A 14,698-nucleotide genomic window follows, 5' to 3' on the forward strand; every position below is an offset into this window, starting at 1 on the left:
TAAACCTTGAGGACACGCCCGGGAGTTGGGTCTCGCGGCCAGTTTAGGCTCAGCCCAGCCCCGTGCCCAGTCGTCTCTGGGTTCTTGGGCCTAGAGTCCCCAGTTGTTTCTGCTGTGATTTCATGAACCTGTATATGGGGCGCCGACCATGTGCCAGACCTGGGTGCTACAACTGCTTCCAAGATAGGGGGGACGACATTCAAACAGAAAAGACCGAGGAAACAGTAGACAAAATAATGACAAGTTATGATATATGTTGGGAGGCACATGAATATAGGAATTTGATGAAGAATAAGGGCAGGGCCCTCTGCTTCTTAGGCAGTGGCCAAGGAAATCCTGGACGCCAGGACTGTGGCCAGAATACCACCCTGCCGTGCCTTGCCTGGCGAGGGAGGCCACTCAGTAGTAAGGGATGTAAAGTAGTGTCCAGTCTGGTGGGGAGGTGAGGGGACGGCAGCATGTCTGAGGATCAGTGTAGGCAGCCAGGTGGGGAGATGGGCAGAGCTGATTTCAGCAGAGAAATCAACCAGCTCTTTAGCTTACTTTACTCACCCCAAGACCCTCCCCTCCCATGCACCTACCTCTCTCTGGGGACTGACTCAGTCATCTTCTTGGATTCTATTATTGTCTCTAATTCCAAAGATTCCCATATCCAATTCAGGCCTCTCTCCTGAACCGTGAAGATGCAGATGTGGCATCTGCCGTGGCCCTTATGATGTAGTAGTCACTGTGCTCAGTGTGCCTTCTGTATCAGTTATTCATTGTCATGTAATAAACTGTCCCCAAACACAGGGGCTTAACACAACAAACAATTCGTATTTCATGGTTTCAGTGAATCAAAAATTTGGAAGTCAATTACTAGGCAGCAGATCTTGCAGTCCAGATGTTGGTCATCTGAAGACTCGGCTAAGGCTGGGGAATCCACTTCCAATCTCATTCATGTAACTTTTAGCAGGATGCAGGGATTCCTTATCCCATGAAGCATTCCTGACAACAACATAGCAGCTGGTCTACCCGGAGCTAGCGATCTAAAACAGAGCAAGACAGAATACAGTGTCTTTTACAACCCAGCCTTGAAAACGACATACTCATATTTTCTTGGTCTCACAGATCTATTACAGCGTGGGAAGGCACCACACAAGGGCATGATTACCAGCAGGGAGGTGTGGTTCTTAGAGGTTATCTTGCCTTAATAATACCCTTCTAAAAGCTCTGAGGGCAAATTACCACATGGTCCCATGGCACAGATGAGATAAGGCAAGGAGAGGTGAAGTCACTGGTCAAGGCTGCACAGCTAAGTGTGGGAAGAGAGACAGAAACACAACTGTGCCTGGCTTCCCAAAGTTTTCTCTTCCTTCTCCATGCTCTGATGGTCCACCACCACCTTCTCACCTTCAACATGTGCAATTGTGAACCCTCCAGCCTCACCACTCTCGAAACCCCAAGTCCCCCAGCTCAGCACAGCAAATGTCGCCACCATCTGCCCATCTGTCCAAACCAGAAGCTTTGAGTCATGCCTACTCCTCCCGCCCCCTCACTTCCCAGTGCCAGATAACCCACTCCTGCCAAGTCTTCCTCCTCAGTGCTGCCTGGATCCATTTCCCCTTCTCTCTCTTTTTATCCCTGCTACCATCATGCAGGCCAAACCACTAACTTGTCCTATTTGGGATCTCCTGGCTCTCCACCCCACTCTACACATGCACTGTCCTGTCTCTAGAATGAATCGCCTCCAAGTGTGCAAGGCTCGTTGTATCACCCTGCCTGATTTAAAATCCTTCAGTGACTCCTATTGCCTTCAAGACTGGGTCCAAATTCCCTGTGCCTGCCTTCTCCAACCTCCTTCCTCCTCTCCCCCTCCCTCCCCTTCCCCTCTATCCCACCAGCTATTCTTTGGTTTCTGGGACCCACTGCACATTTTTCCACTTCTGTTTCACTATTCCCTTTACCTGAACATTCTTCTCGCAGCCCCTCACATGTCTGTCTACTCATCCTTCAGCATTTTGTGACCATCTCAAAGAAGCCTTCCCTAACTTCCCAGGCACTTCTACAGTGCCTGCCCTTCTCTCTCCCTACCACAGTGCTCCTCAACTGGACTGTGAACCCACTGAGAGCAGAAGCTGTGTCTGTCCAGCTCACAACAGCACCCCAGGACTTCACAATGTACCTGGAACTTAGCACATATTCAACAACTATATGAAAGTTTGGTGCTTCCTCTCTAATCTCTCTTCCCTGTTGTGTTCCATAAGCCAGCCAATGGACAGTGCTCCTTAAATGAATCCTGAAATCTCTTACCTCCAGGTAACTTTGCAACATGCTATTCCCTCTGCACAATGCCCTTCATGCCTTCAGCTAACTACTGGTTATTCATCAGGAACCAAGGTTGCCAGATTTAGCAAATGAAAATACAGTTTGTTCAGTTAAATTTGAATATTAAATAATACTTTTTTAGTATGCCCCAAATATTGCATTAAATATGAGCATATCCTATATTTTATCTGGTAGCTCTAGTAGGAACCAGCAGCACTTTCCCTTCCCCCTTCTTCTGGAAGATCTCCCTGGCCTCCAACCTTACCCATGTAGGTCTTTTCACCCCCTTTCCCTGGGTTCCCAAACTACCTCCCTGCTCAGTTGCCCCTAGTGAATATAAATGTTCCTTCTGTTTTGAATTTGTCCATTACCAATCAGTCCTCCTTGAGAGAGAGAACTGTCTCAGTCTTTATTCAAAGGGTTTCGTTTCACCTAGGACAACCCCAGCCACAGGAAATAGTAAAGTTTACCAAGTGGAGAAATGAAAGGGCGCTGAAGAGGAAAAGTGAACAAGATGGGAAAAGGAGCCAGCAGATGAAACTCAGTCCCCAAAGGAGGATGAATCTCTGGAATGATGACCAGCAGTGGTGTTATCTGGCCCACCTCCACCCCCTGCATCTGTCACTTGGAAGCCCCCTCCCACACTTCATTCCCAGTCTCAGGTAACCGTAGGATTGGTAGGTTTTGCAGCGATGCAAAGAGTCTATGTCCCTTAAGGCCCTTTCTACATCCACCTCCTGGACATTAAAATGGAAGTCCTTAGGAGGAATCTTTTCAATTAGCTACAGGTTGAAAGGATGGTAAGGATCTCCTGGGAAGAGAGGTGACATGAGGATTGGGAAGGGCATGGGGGCAGGAAAAGGGGGTGTCTGCTCTACTACTCAGAGAGGTACAAAATCCAAGCATGTCACCTCAAGATTGAATGTCCACTGATTGGCTGGTTATCTTCCACCACCCCTCCAAGCTGCGGATGTCCCTAGGAATCCCAGAAAGGGACCCTAAAACTGCTCATTGCACAAATTATCTGAACCCAAAACTCTGCTGAGCTCCTTCTAATTTCCCCTCATGGAGCATTTTGAATAGGTCAGTGGAGGAACCCTTTCCACTTTGCCTTTCTTGGAGAAGGAGCCTGTCTCTCCTGGGTGTCTTTCCCTCTGTTCCTCTCAGACCTCACAGGCCTCTGTGCCATTCATCTTGCCAGCTCAGCTGCTCATGAGATATGTAGAGGCCTTCCTTAACTATTTCCTCACTGGCTGCCCACTCTGGGAAATACATTTCCAATCAGTTCCCCTCTCAGTCCCTGGACCCCAGCACCAGTCGCTCCCAGCACTCCCGCCTCAGCCACTGGTCCACCCCCACACAGCTGACCCTTGCCATCAGTTCCCCATGCCTCCCCCACTTCCAGCCACTGAGACGCTTTGGTAAGTTTGACAAAAGCATTTTTTCTTTTTATATGGTTTCTAATTACCTATTATTTGCAATGTTCTCTTTAATCAGCTTCCAGAACCCTGCTGGGAGCTGCAGAACCAGGGGGAGGAATCTGGTTCTCACCAGGACTAAGAGCTTGGCTCTGTGGCTGTCCTTGGATGTCACCATTCTCTTCACCACTATGACTCTGTAATTACAGAGAGTACATCTTATGGCAGTCCAGGAATCAGAAACTCTGCCTTCTGACTTTAGTTCCAGTGTGTCTTGGTGTGCCACATCTGAGAAGCTCATGAGTTCTTGACTGTTCTTATATGTCAAATGGGAATAACCTGCCTGACCAGCTGTTGTGCAGGAAGCAAAGCAACTCTAGGCTCTGAATTCTCATCCACCCTGACAGCTTCTCAATTTCAGGCTTTGGTTGTCTTCATGTGCCTTTCCTAATTCAAACCACTTCCTTTGCGTGTGAACGCTTATTCACTAACAAAGCATAGCTCCTGCCTCTTTTGTCTGGTTCCTCCCAAGCTGGATCTCTCCTGGCCCTAAGATCTCTCTTTCCTAACAGTTGAGGCCTTTGCACACATCTTCCTGTCTGTCACCCAACACGTCCCCCAACCCAAGGAGGGGGCACCCATGCACCACCACCCAAGTGCACTGTTTTGTCAAGGAGTTCGTGAGACTCTGAAATATGGTTGTATTGCCTTTATAGAGTGTCTGTGTTTTACACAAGGTGCAAGGTGCAGCAGTGCCATAGTATAGGATCTGTTAATGTGCCAGGAACATCTGAAATAAAAGATGTAATTAAAAGGCAGGAGAGCTATTTTAAACCTACTAAAATGTCCCTCGAGTTTCATGATGATGGTTGGGGTTCAACACCTCAACGGCTAACAGTAGATTCATTGTCATCTCAGCAAAAAGGGAGAGCATCATGTAGAGAAGTAACTATAGTAACCGTGCGAAGAGCCATGCTTTGGGATTCAGAATTCTGTTACACATGTCATTTATTTCCCATCACTGACGTCAAGAACTAGACTAGGAGAGTACACAGGGTGGGACCCCAGCTTGCTCTCTGCTCTGTCCCTCACCAGCAGCTGGCAGCCCCTCAGTAACCCCACAGCATCAGTTTCCTCAACTGTAAAATGGAATAAAACAACTCTTTTTGCAGGGTTGTTGCAACAATGAAATGAGACAATTAAAATATGAAAAAATCTGACAAAGCAGAGTCTGGCATGAAGTCAGCACACAATAAATTGGTAGCTCTTATTATAATAACTAATTGTTATACTGCTGATTTGAAAAGATAAATATAGAATTGAAACTCTGGCAGGCAGCAGGAGAACTAGGCTGGAGGGGAGGGGGGTACTTTTTGAGACTGATTTGATTGTTCTGCCAAGACCTCTTAAAACATCCATCTATTTTGGTTGCAAGTTGAATATTGTCCACCTGGATAATTGCTATGAATAATTAAGGAACAATGGCTTTAGCACTTGTGTGATTAGCTAAATAAACCTTTTATACTTATAAAAGGTTGATATTTATAAAATAAACCTTTTATAACCCTTTCTGTTTGAAGACACACAAAACTTCAACTCCCAACATTGTGAAACTAAGTTGGCAGGGTGAAGTAGTTATAAAAACTCATAAGCAGGAAACGAATAACTTTTTATTATGTGAGAAGAAATGGTGTCCCCCAACTTGGCTGATTTTCTTTTTGGTACATTTTGCTACTGGGTAATAATGTTCATCTAGAAATGTGCACAGAGCACCAATGACGGGCTTGATGAGTTTTCACAAAGTGAACATTCCCTTGTAGCTAATACCCAGCTCAAGAAACAGCGTGACCAGGTTGCCAGCAGTCTCCTCAAGCCCCCTCCTGACTGACCATTTCTGCTCTTCTCTTCCTCCGTCTTCTACTTTGGGACATAATTTACACACCATAAAATGCATTCATTTTACATATGCAGTTTATGACTTTATGCTAAATGTAGACATCACCACCATCCAGTTTTAGAATACTTCCCAAAATGGCCTGGGTGCCTGTTCCAGGTCAATCTCCACTCCCACCTCTAGCTTCAAGCAGCCACTGATCTGCTTTCTGTCTCAAGAGTTTTGTCTTTACTCACATGTTCAGATAAGTGGAAGCACACAATAGTACTCATAAAACAGTTGTCTTTTCTGTTATGACTTTTTCTGAATCATAAAATATAGCCAAATTAGTTTTCCAATTGTGGCACATGAAACAACATAAGTGAGCACATAGACCATGATGTGCTATCTGAACTGGGTACTTTTCCTAAGATACATGAAAACAACAAGCACTGCAGAAGTCACCAACACTATTGTGTGGGTCTATAACAGTTTAATATAAGGAAACATGAACATTAACATAGTAAATAGTTAACATAATTTGTTAACAAATTAACAAAATTTGTTAGGGGTATATGCAGATGACTGATGCCAATGAAATATGATTTAGCTGAATTAAGGAAGAGAAATAACTTATGTGAGCCCTGCATTACCTGCACATGCATCAATATAGAGACTTTGAAAAATAATATTCAGAATTTTAAGGCCATTCAGGTGCTTTTGTTGACTACTTCAACACTTTTTTACTGAGTGTCTTCTATACATTAGATGCTAATGAAATGTTTGTTTAGAGATTCTAGTCAAATTGCTTTTTAAGTCTTCTTCATCAGTATTTTTTATACATCATTTCTCAATATCTTTTTTAAATAATGTTTATTTTTATATTGTTTTGTGCATTTTTCCATCTCAGTTGTAATCCCCTTGGGCTTCCCATCACCAAATCACCCATGTGCCATCACCAAAGTCCAGTGCATTTCCCCCCTCACCCTCCTCTGTTTTTCATCCCATTCCCCACCCCATCACCATAAATTGTCTCTGGTATATTATTCTTATTCTTCTTCTTCTTATTATTATTATTGTTATTTTATTATATTCTTATTCTTATTCTTCTTATTATTATTATTTTCTCGCCTGGTCCATTATACTCCTGCTATGAGTGAAACCATTTGGTATTTTTCCTTTTCTTTCTGGCTTATTTCACTAAGCATGATCTTTTCCAGATCCATCTACATTGCTGCAAAAGGCATGTGTTTATTTTTTTTTTGGTTGCTGAGTAATATTCCATTGTGTGTATGTACCACATCTTTTTAATCCAGTCATCTACTTTTGGGCATCTGAGTTGTTTCCATGTTTTTCTAATTGTAAGTAACAGCAGTAGACATGGGGGTGCAGATATCTTTTTGAATTAGTGTTTTTGTGTCTTTTGGGAAGATTCCTAGGCATGGGATTGCAGGGTCATATGGATGCTCCATATTGAGCAGTTCGAGGAACCTCCAGTTTTCCATAGTATTTGTACTAGTTTGCATTTCCACCAGCAGTACAGGAGAGTTCCTTTTTCTCCACTCCTTGCCAACACTTGTTGTTGCTAGTTGTTTTAAGATGTGCCATTCTCACTGGTGTGAGGTGGTATCTCATTGTGGTTTTAATTTGCATCTCCCTTATTACAAATGATGTTGAACATTTTTTCATATGCTTGTTGGCCATCTGCATTTCCTCTTTGGAGAAGTGTCTTTTTAGCTCTTCTGCCCATTTTTTGCTTCATCAGTAGTTTTAAGGGACTTTGTTGATATCAACTAAGTCAGAAAATGTCTATGGAACCTCAGGAGCATGCTAAGGCATGGGGCTGGTCCCCACAATGAGGGGGGTGCAAGAGGTAAGAGTTAATGATGAGGTTGATGAGAAAAGATACAAATGAGATGGGAAATAACAGTACAAGGGGAACAAACAGTCCCCCAGAAAACAGTGTCACATAGGAATATGTGTTCAGACTCTTGAACACAGCAGCTGACAAAAAGAACCAGAATTCAGGGGTGTTTGGATAATGAGGGATTTAGCTCAAGGGGGGTAGACTTTAAATAAGCTGAGAAGAGGGAAGAATGATTCTAGCAGAAGCAGAATTAAAAACAACATATTCCAGAGTCAGTGAGTCAACCCTACTGGCTAGTCTAGCATTGGGAAAAGAGTTGGTGACAGGCCTTGAGGGTTGACCCAAGTGTGGACCACTCACAACTGTGAGCTGGACACCATGAATAACAGTCAGAGAGGTAGTCAGAAGGCTTAGGCTGCCTCGATATTTAGTGGGAAGCTTACTGGAGGGAAGGAGGGATGGCTAGCTGGATGGATGGCTAAAGAAAGGATGGACAGATGAATAGAAGGTGGATGGATGGATGGGTGAATGGTTGATTGGATGATGGAAAACAAGGAAGGGAGGCTGCTCTAATGGGTGGATGGAAGGATGGATTCCACATTGATTCTTGTGGTATAAGTCGTTGCATTTATTGTACAGCTACTAAACTTTGTCAATTTAAATATCAATATATTGCTTAATTTCTTATGTCTCCATTACAAGGGTTGTAATTCCAATCTTACAGAAGAAGACAATAAGATCTCAGTCCATGTCAGTCAAAGGAGATTAAAGAAAGGCTTTGGCTAGGAAATTGCCTGAATTGTTGCTCTCCAACCCACCCACCCACTCCTTTCAATGACAGGTAGCTAGCATAAAAGCCAACATTAGCAAAAGACATATTTTCAAAAGGTCTTTTTTCCTCATCCAGGTGTACCTGGGGACTGAAGGATTTCTAGATCCTAGTAATGTGAGTATGGAAAGTAAAACAACAAAAAAACTCAACCATTTAATTTAAATATTGAAATTAAAGTTCAATATTACATGCTACTTTGATATCTATTGGAAGTCAGAAGGCCTCTGGGTAAACACAAGTCCTCCTTCTCAGTCTGTTTTTATGGATAAGGTCCCCTAAGCCAAATAGCTTTCTTATGCCTAAGAAGTGGGCTTCAGTTACTGCCAGCCCTGGGAAATGTCTCAACAAGCCAGTGCTGTCCTTCTAAAGGAATTAAGGGGTACATTGTCCTTTTGATACTACAAACACTCTTTTCCTGAGTGAACCCCCAATGTGGGTGCATCTCCACCCTGCTGTGACAGAAGTGATCGGTGAAGTGCTGTTGATTTTTCCCCTCTCCAGCGTGTCACATGCTCAGTTATCCTATAACCCTAGCCAGGTATCCCTACCTCACCAAAAGGGTGAACAGGAGATGATCAAAACCATCCTCCCATTTTCCTTTGCTAATGGAACCTGGATTTCATTCAAGGAACCATCCTCCCCCAAATGACTTGGAAATGGGCTCTTCCTCCCCAGCTCACAGATAAATCCTAATTGGTTTAATTCCAAGTGGTCCCATGAGATGCTAGGATGTGGCCAAGTAAAGCGTGAAGATTCAGCTGATAGGAGATTTCCGGGAAAGACTGTCTGGCTGCTAAGGAAGAGCCAATGGGAATAAAAGGCCCCTATTCTGCCTCTGGCTATTATGTGATGCCTTTGCCCATTGCTCCAATTAACCTGCGGTCATGGGGTGGCCTTCTCTGGAGGATGCAGGGAATGAAATGGAAAGACTAGGCCCACCACTGAGCCACTGAGAATATCCTCACACCTTTCCATTACATATTTGCTTATTATTTACCCTAGTTTGGGTCAACATTTCTCTTCCTTGCAACAGAAACACCCTTCTAAGCTATACTGGTAAACACGAATTCCTCCTGCCATCCTAAGGGGTGGCAGCCTTTACTTGAAGAGTTTTCAGAAGGACCTAAAGTTTAAAGTTCACGTAGCAGAACACACCAAGGAGCTTGGTTGAATGAACAAAGGAATGAGCTGCTGAGTGCTTCCTATGTGCTTTTACTACATCCCTGAAGTAAGTTTTATTACATTGCTCCCCTTTTATGGGCATTTTAAGGAGGCTCAGAATGGTGTGTGACCAACACAGCTCATACAAACAGCGAGTGTTTGAGCTGGGATTTAAAGGCCAGGTCTGTCTGTTTTGCCAAGCCTGCAGGGTATCCCAGCCCAAGTGAGTCTGGCGAGGAGCTCTGGCTAAGTAAAAGCTGAAGGAGTCTTGGCAGGCAATTTTTTTTTTAAAGATTTATTTATTTGTGCATACAGAACTGGGGTACAGGCCAGAGGCTCAGGGGCGGTGAGAGGCTTCGCCAGAGACAGAGCAGGGAACAGAATAGGCAGATCGACAAAGTACACTGCTGAGGGGAGCAGCGGGCGGGTCAGTAGAGGTCTGCCACACCATGTGGTCACCTCCGGGGCAGGTGGGAATCGAACTCATGCGGAAACGGCTTTAGATTCTCAGTGCTGTGCTTTAACCCGCTGCGCCACCAGGGAGGGTCCGGCAGGCAATTTTTTTTAAAGCAAAACTACAAGGGTTTTCCTTATTTTTTTTAGAGAAAACAGTGTCACCAGCAACTTTTTCTGCCACATCTGAAACAGACACTAAAGTATTTGAAAATGCAAAATTGCTTGTGAAATGTGCACTTACTGACCTTTGACAAGGGAGTAATTGCTGGGTGCTGGGTGCTGTTTTAGAGTCCCATGGACAGAGGGCCAGAGACTGCATTAAAGTTACATTTTTAAGTGGCACACCAGGTTTATTTATCTGGCATTTTTAGAAAAAGCATCTAAGATGCAGTTGATCTCTGCTTATAAGTATGGACTTGAACTCTAGTGTCAGGAAGGAAGGGGTTCACATCCTAGCTCTTGAACTATTTGCTAGGTGACCTTGGGCAAATTTTTTTTACCTCACTGGGCCTCAATTTTCTGATTTGTACATTGGAAATAATAATAGTCCTTAGCTTAAAAGGGAATTATGTTGATTGATTCAGAAAGTTCCAAGTTCTGGCCATACTCAATAGATTTTAAAGAATATTACTTTTAGTCATATTATTATTCCTTTTGAAAAACCATATGCCTATAATCTCCCACCTAGAAACACAGCTGGAAAAAAAGAGTTGGCTGCCAGCCTGGATTATGCTGGCAGGTATTAATCCACACTGTTGGTTCTTAGATTTTCCTTTCTCTCCACCTATACCCTCCCACCCCACCCCCCACCACCCCCTTCCATTTAGAAAGGGAAGTGACTCTGAGAATACCGTCTGGAGTCTCAGAAACTGTAGAGTCTCAAAAACTGATATGATCAGTTGTGAAAACAGGCTCTGAAAGATTCCTGGGGCTCAAGGAAGTCAGGAAAGCAACAGAAAATCCTGGAACCAATGGGCCCACTTGGGCAGGGTCAACAGATCCCTGCAACAATTATGTGACCTGATGACCTAGAACCCAAACCATCCCATGCCCTTGCCTTGGCCTTGTTTAAACCCCCAGGACTGTGTGACACTGGGTATGCGTTGCCAAGGGGCAGGGAGTTTGAGCCCAGGAAAGGGTTCTTACACCAGCTGAACAGGGCAGAGGTCTGTACTCAATAGAATTCTAGAAAAGGCTTTTTTCTTTTTGTCCACCTGAGTTGGAAACAGATGCATACCAGCAATGGAAATACAAATTAGGTGTTGCTTTGCTTCTAGGAGATTGGGGTGAGTATAAATGTTCAATGATGCTCTACAAAGTTACTTCAACTTAAAAAAAAAAAAAAAAAGACAAGAGTTTCCAGGAAAGAGTTGGGGGAGAAAGGAAGGTTGTAGTCTCCACCACAGGGCCGTTGCCTGGAGGAGATCACGCCAGTGCAAATGACCTGGAGTGTTTGGTCTGGGCTCAGGCACAAGTAAAGGAAGCAAATCAAGAAGGGAAGGAACAAATAAACACAGCTGGAGGAAACAGCCACTATTCACACCTTTCACACACAATTCTTATGAAATCCAGAGATTTGGGTTTACGGCTAAGGTTTTGCAATTAAAATTACAAAAAGAAAATTGCTGTTGCAACATCTTTTCTGGCTAAAGTGGTGAAGACATAAGGTGTGTGAATTTGTGGATTTGACACCACAACTTTCTGTGCAAACATCTGACTCACTCTTCCCCTGCTGGAGGGAAGAAGCCAGCAAAGTTTCACTATTAGCCCCCAACCATGCTGGGAATGTCAGTTCTTTCCCAGAAGCAAATTGTTCTACCAAGTCTCTTTAAAATCAGTGCTGACAGGCTAAACCCACATTTATGAAGCCTTGGGTCACAGAGGAGGCTGTCTGCTCTAGGGGTGTATCAAAAGGTGGACGGCACTTTTGACGCAAATGAACCAGAGACCAGATTTCACTATTTTCATCACCTTAACATTTACATTCTGAGAGCCTGGGGAAATAGATCTTTGAGACACAGAACATTAACCTTTGCTCTGTCAAAGTCTTGGCTATCTTCAAGTGCTGAACAAAAAATGGCATTCCTTATCTCCACTCAAGCCTCTAGTCTGCTAGAAAGGTCAAAACATGGGAGGAGCTCTGCCAACAGTGAATCTCAGGAAATCTTAGAGCTTACAGAGATTGTAATGGTCATCTAAATCCAGTCAGACAGTTCATGCTTGAGTAATACTAAATTTTTATATTTCTGAGAAAGGGCTTATGAAATATGTCACCTTTCATAAGCAATGAAATTGTTCTTTATTGTGTAGTAGTCTTGATAATATATGAACCTTCAAGCACAGCGTAAGTTTATGTAAAGATTATTCAAAGTTGTACACTTATGGCACTTACTGAGTTTGTTACTCAACATATTAAACCCAGAAGTGATTAATCTTAGCATCTCACCTTAGCAATGGAATGAGACAAGCACAGCTCTGACCACAATAGATAAGAATATACTAGACCAGGGCCCTCCCTGATGGTACAGGTTAGGATGCAGCACTGCAAGCTCACCGCAGAAGTTGCAGTGTGAGTTCGATCCCCAGCCCAGAGGTGATCCACATGGCAGAGCAGACCTCTCCTGTCTTGCCCACTGCTCCCCTCAGCAGTGTACTTTGTTGATACTTCGTCAATCTGCCTGTTCTGCTCCCCACTCTGTGTCTGGTAAATCTTGTCACCACCCCTGCACCGCTGGCTTGTACCCCAGTTCTATATGCATAAATAAATAAATCTAAAAAAAAATTCAGACTATCTATTAAGAAAAAATAATAGAGAATATAGTAGAACAGATGTATAGTTTGGGGTTCATATTTCATTGAAGTCCATAAACAAGTATTGCACTTGACTACAAAAATGAAGTGAAAAACTTCTCTTGAAGGATAACTATGTGGCAAAATCTGAGCCAAGCACTGTATGTAGATTTTCTCTTCATTGTCCTCCTGAGGGGAGGGTCTCTTTGTTCACACTGAATCCTCAACTGGGCCATAGTAAACCATATAGAGAATATCCAAATGGCTCTGTTGGCTGGTACTGTTATTTTTTATCATCTCAAGTGTACAGATGAGGTAATATAGGTTTGCAAGTTGTTAGTTGACCAAGGACAACAGGCCAGGCAGCATAAAACTTGGAGTGCACACTCCTAAGACAAGTGAATGTGACCACAACACTGTAGTTTAACAAGCAACGCTTGGAGGGCTGGTGGGGGTAGGTAAATTTAAATGCAATTTTTGTTGGGGCTGGGTGGACAGGCACAGAGGAGGACGGTTCTGAAATTTAGTCTCACATAGCCAATTAGATCTCTAGAGATGGTTGGAAGTAGAACTTTCCAAAATGAGTCCAAGCTTTATGGGGAGACATGGACAGAATCCAACTGGGGTTCCCAGGTCAGGGGTACACCCTCGTGGCCTGCACAATGTGCTGTAGCTTTCCACGAAAGGTTAGCTGCATGGTGAGGAAAGAATTATTCTGAAAGTCCACACAATAATATGGGATCGCCTGTGAGGCATCTTGACATTACTTCATTTCTTCATTGAACATATATTAAATTCATTTTCTCTAGAAGATAAAAATGTCTCAGAGCCTCATGTGCCTTTGGCCTAGTGCCATTGTACTAACAGTAGTCAATAACATTTTGTATAAAAAGGAAACTGTGCTTGGAAATGTAAAGTGGTACAGCACTCTGGAATAATTTGGCAGTTTCTTAGAAAAACTAAGCATACATTTATCCTACAACCTAGCAATTGCAGCCCTGGCATTTATCCCAGAGAAATGAAAACTTATGTTCACATAAAAACCTGTGTGTGACTGTTCATAGCAGCTTTATTTGTAATAGTCCTAAACTGGGGACAACCAAAATGTCCTATAATAGGTGAATGATTAAACAAACTGTGGGGCATCCATTCCACGGGATTCTATCCAACCATAAGAAGGAACAAATTACTGAGGTAGACAAAACGTTGGATGGCTGTCAAGGGCATTATGCTAAGTGGGAAAAAAAACCAATCTTATGCTCTATGATTCCATTTATAAAATATTCTCAAAATGATAAAATTAGATAGAGAACTGATCAGTGGCTGCCAGGGGCAGGGGTGGAGGGGGAAGGGTGTGTGTGTGAGTGTGGCGGGGCAGTGTGTGGGAGGTCTATGTGGTGATAGAATAGTTTTGGATCTTGATTGTGGTAATGGTTACTCAAGTCTACTCAGGGGATACAATAGCAAAGGCTCTTGTACCAACGTCCTGTGCAGGTTTTGATGTTGTACCAGTTTCCTGAGCTGTAACCTCTGGGAGAAACTAGAGGAAGAGCACAAGGACCCCTCTGTACACTTCTACAACTTCCAGTGAATACAGAATTATTTCAAATCAAAGTTATTTAAAAAAAAAAAAGTAAAGTAGTGGTTGAAAGCATCTATATAGTTACTATATAGTTTTTAAAGATTTATTCATTTATGCATACAGAACTGGAGTACAGGCCGAAGTGCAAGTGTGGTGACAGGATTCACCAGAGACAGAGTGGGGAGCAGAACAGGCTGACTGAGGAAGTACACTGCTGAGGGGAGCAGCGGGTGGGTCTGGAGAGGTCTGCCACGCCATGTGGGTCACCTCTGGGACAGGCAGGGATGGACCTCATTCGGAAGTGGCTTTAGCTTCTTAGTTCTGTGCTTTAACCTGCTGCGCCACCAGGGAGGGCCCAGTTACTATATTTTTATGAAGTTACCATGAGTCATCTTTTACATAAATTATTTCC

The 14,698-nt window shown here is 43.5% G+C and overlaps 1 protein-coding gene across 1 annotated transcript in view; it reads right to left on the minus strand.

Annotated features, from left to right (window-relative positions):
• Positions 1–14,698, minus strand: part of KCTD6 (potassium channel tetramerization domain containing 6) — a 37,387-nt gene that overhangs the window by 11,131 nt on the left and 11,558 nt on the right. The window contains exon 3 of the mRNA XM_012735323.1: positions 582–1,028. Coding sequence (XP_012590777.1) covers positions 582–607 — 26 coding nt within the window. The 5' untranslated portion in view covers positions 608–1,028. The remainder of the gene's footprint in view (positions 1–581; positions 1,029–14,698) is intronic.

The sequence above is a fragment of the Condylura cristata genome, unplaced genomic scaffold, assembly GCF_000260355.1.
Source record: "Condylura cristata isolate star-nosed mole 26May11 unplaced genomic scaffold, ConCri1.0 scaffold00004, whole genome shotgun sequence".
Classification (NCBI taxonomy): domain Eukaryota; kingdom Metazoa; phylum Chordata; class Mammalia; order Eulipotyphla; family Talpidae; genus Condylura; species Condylura cristata.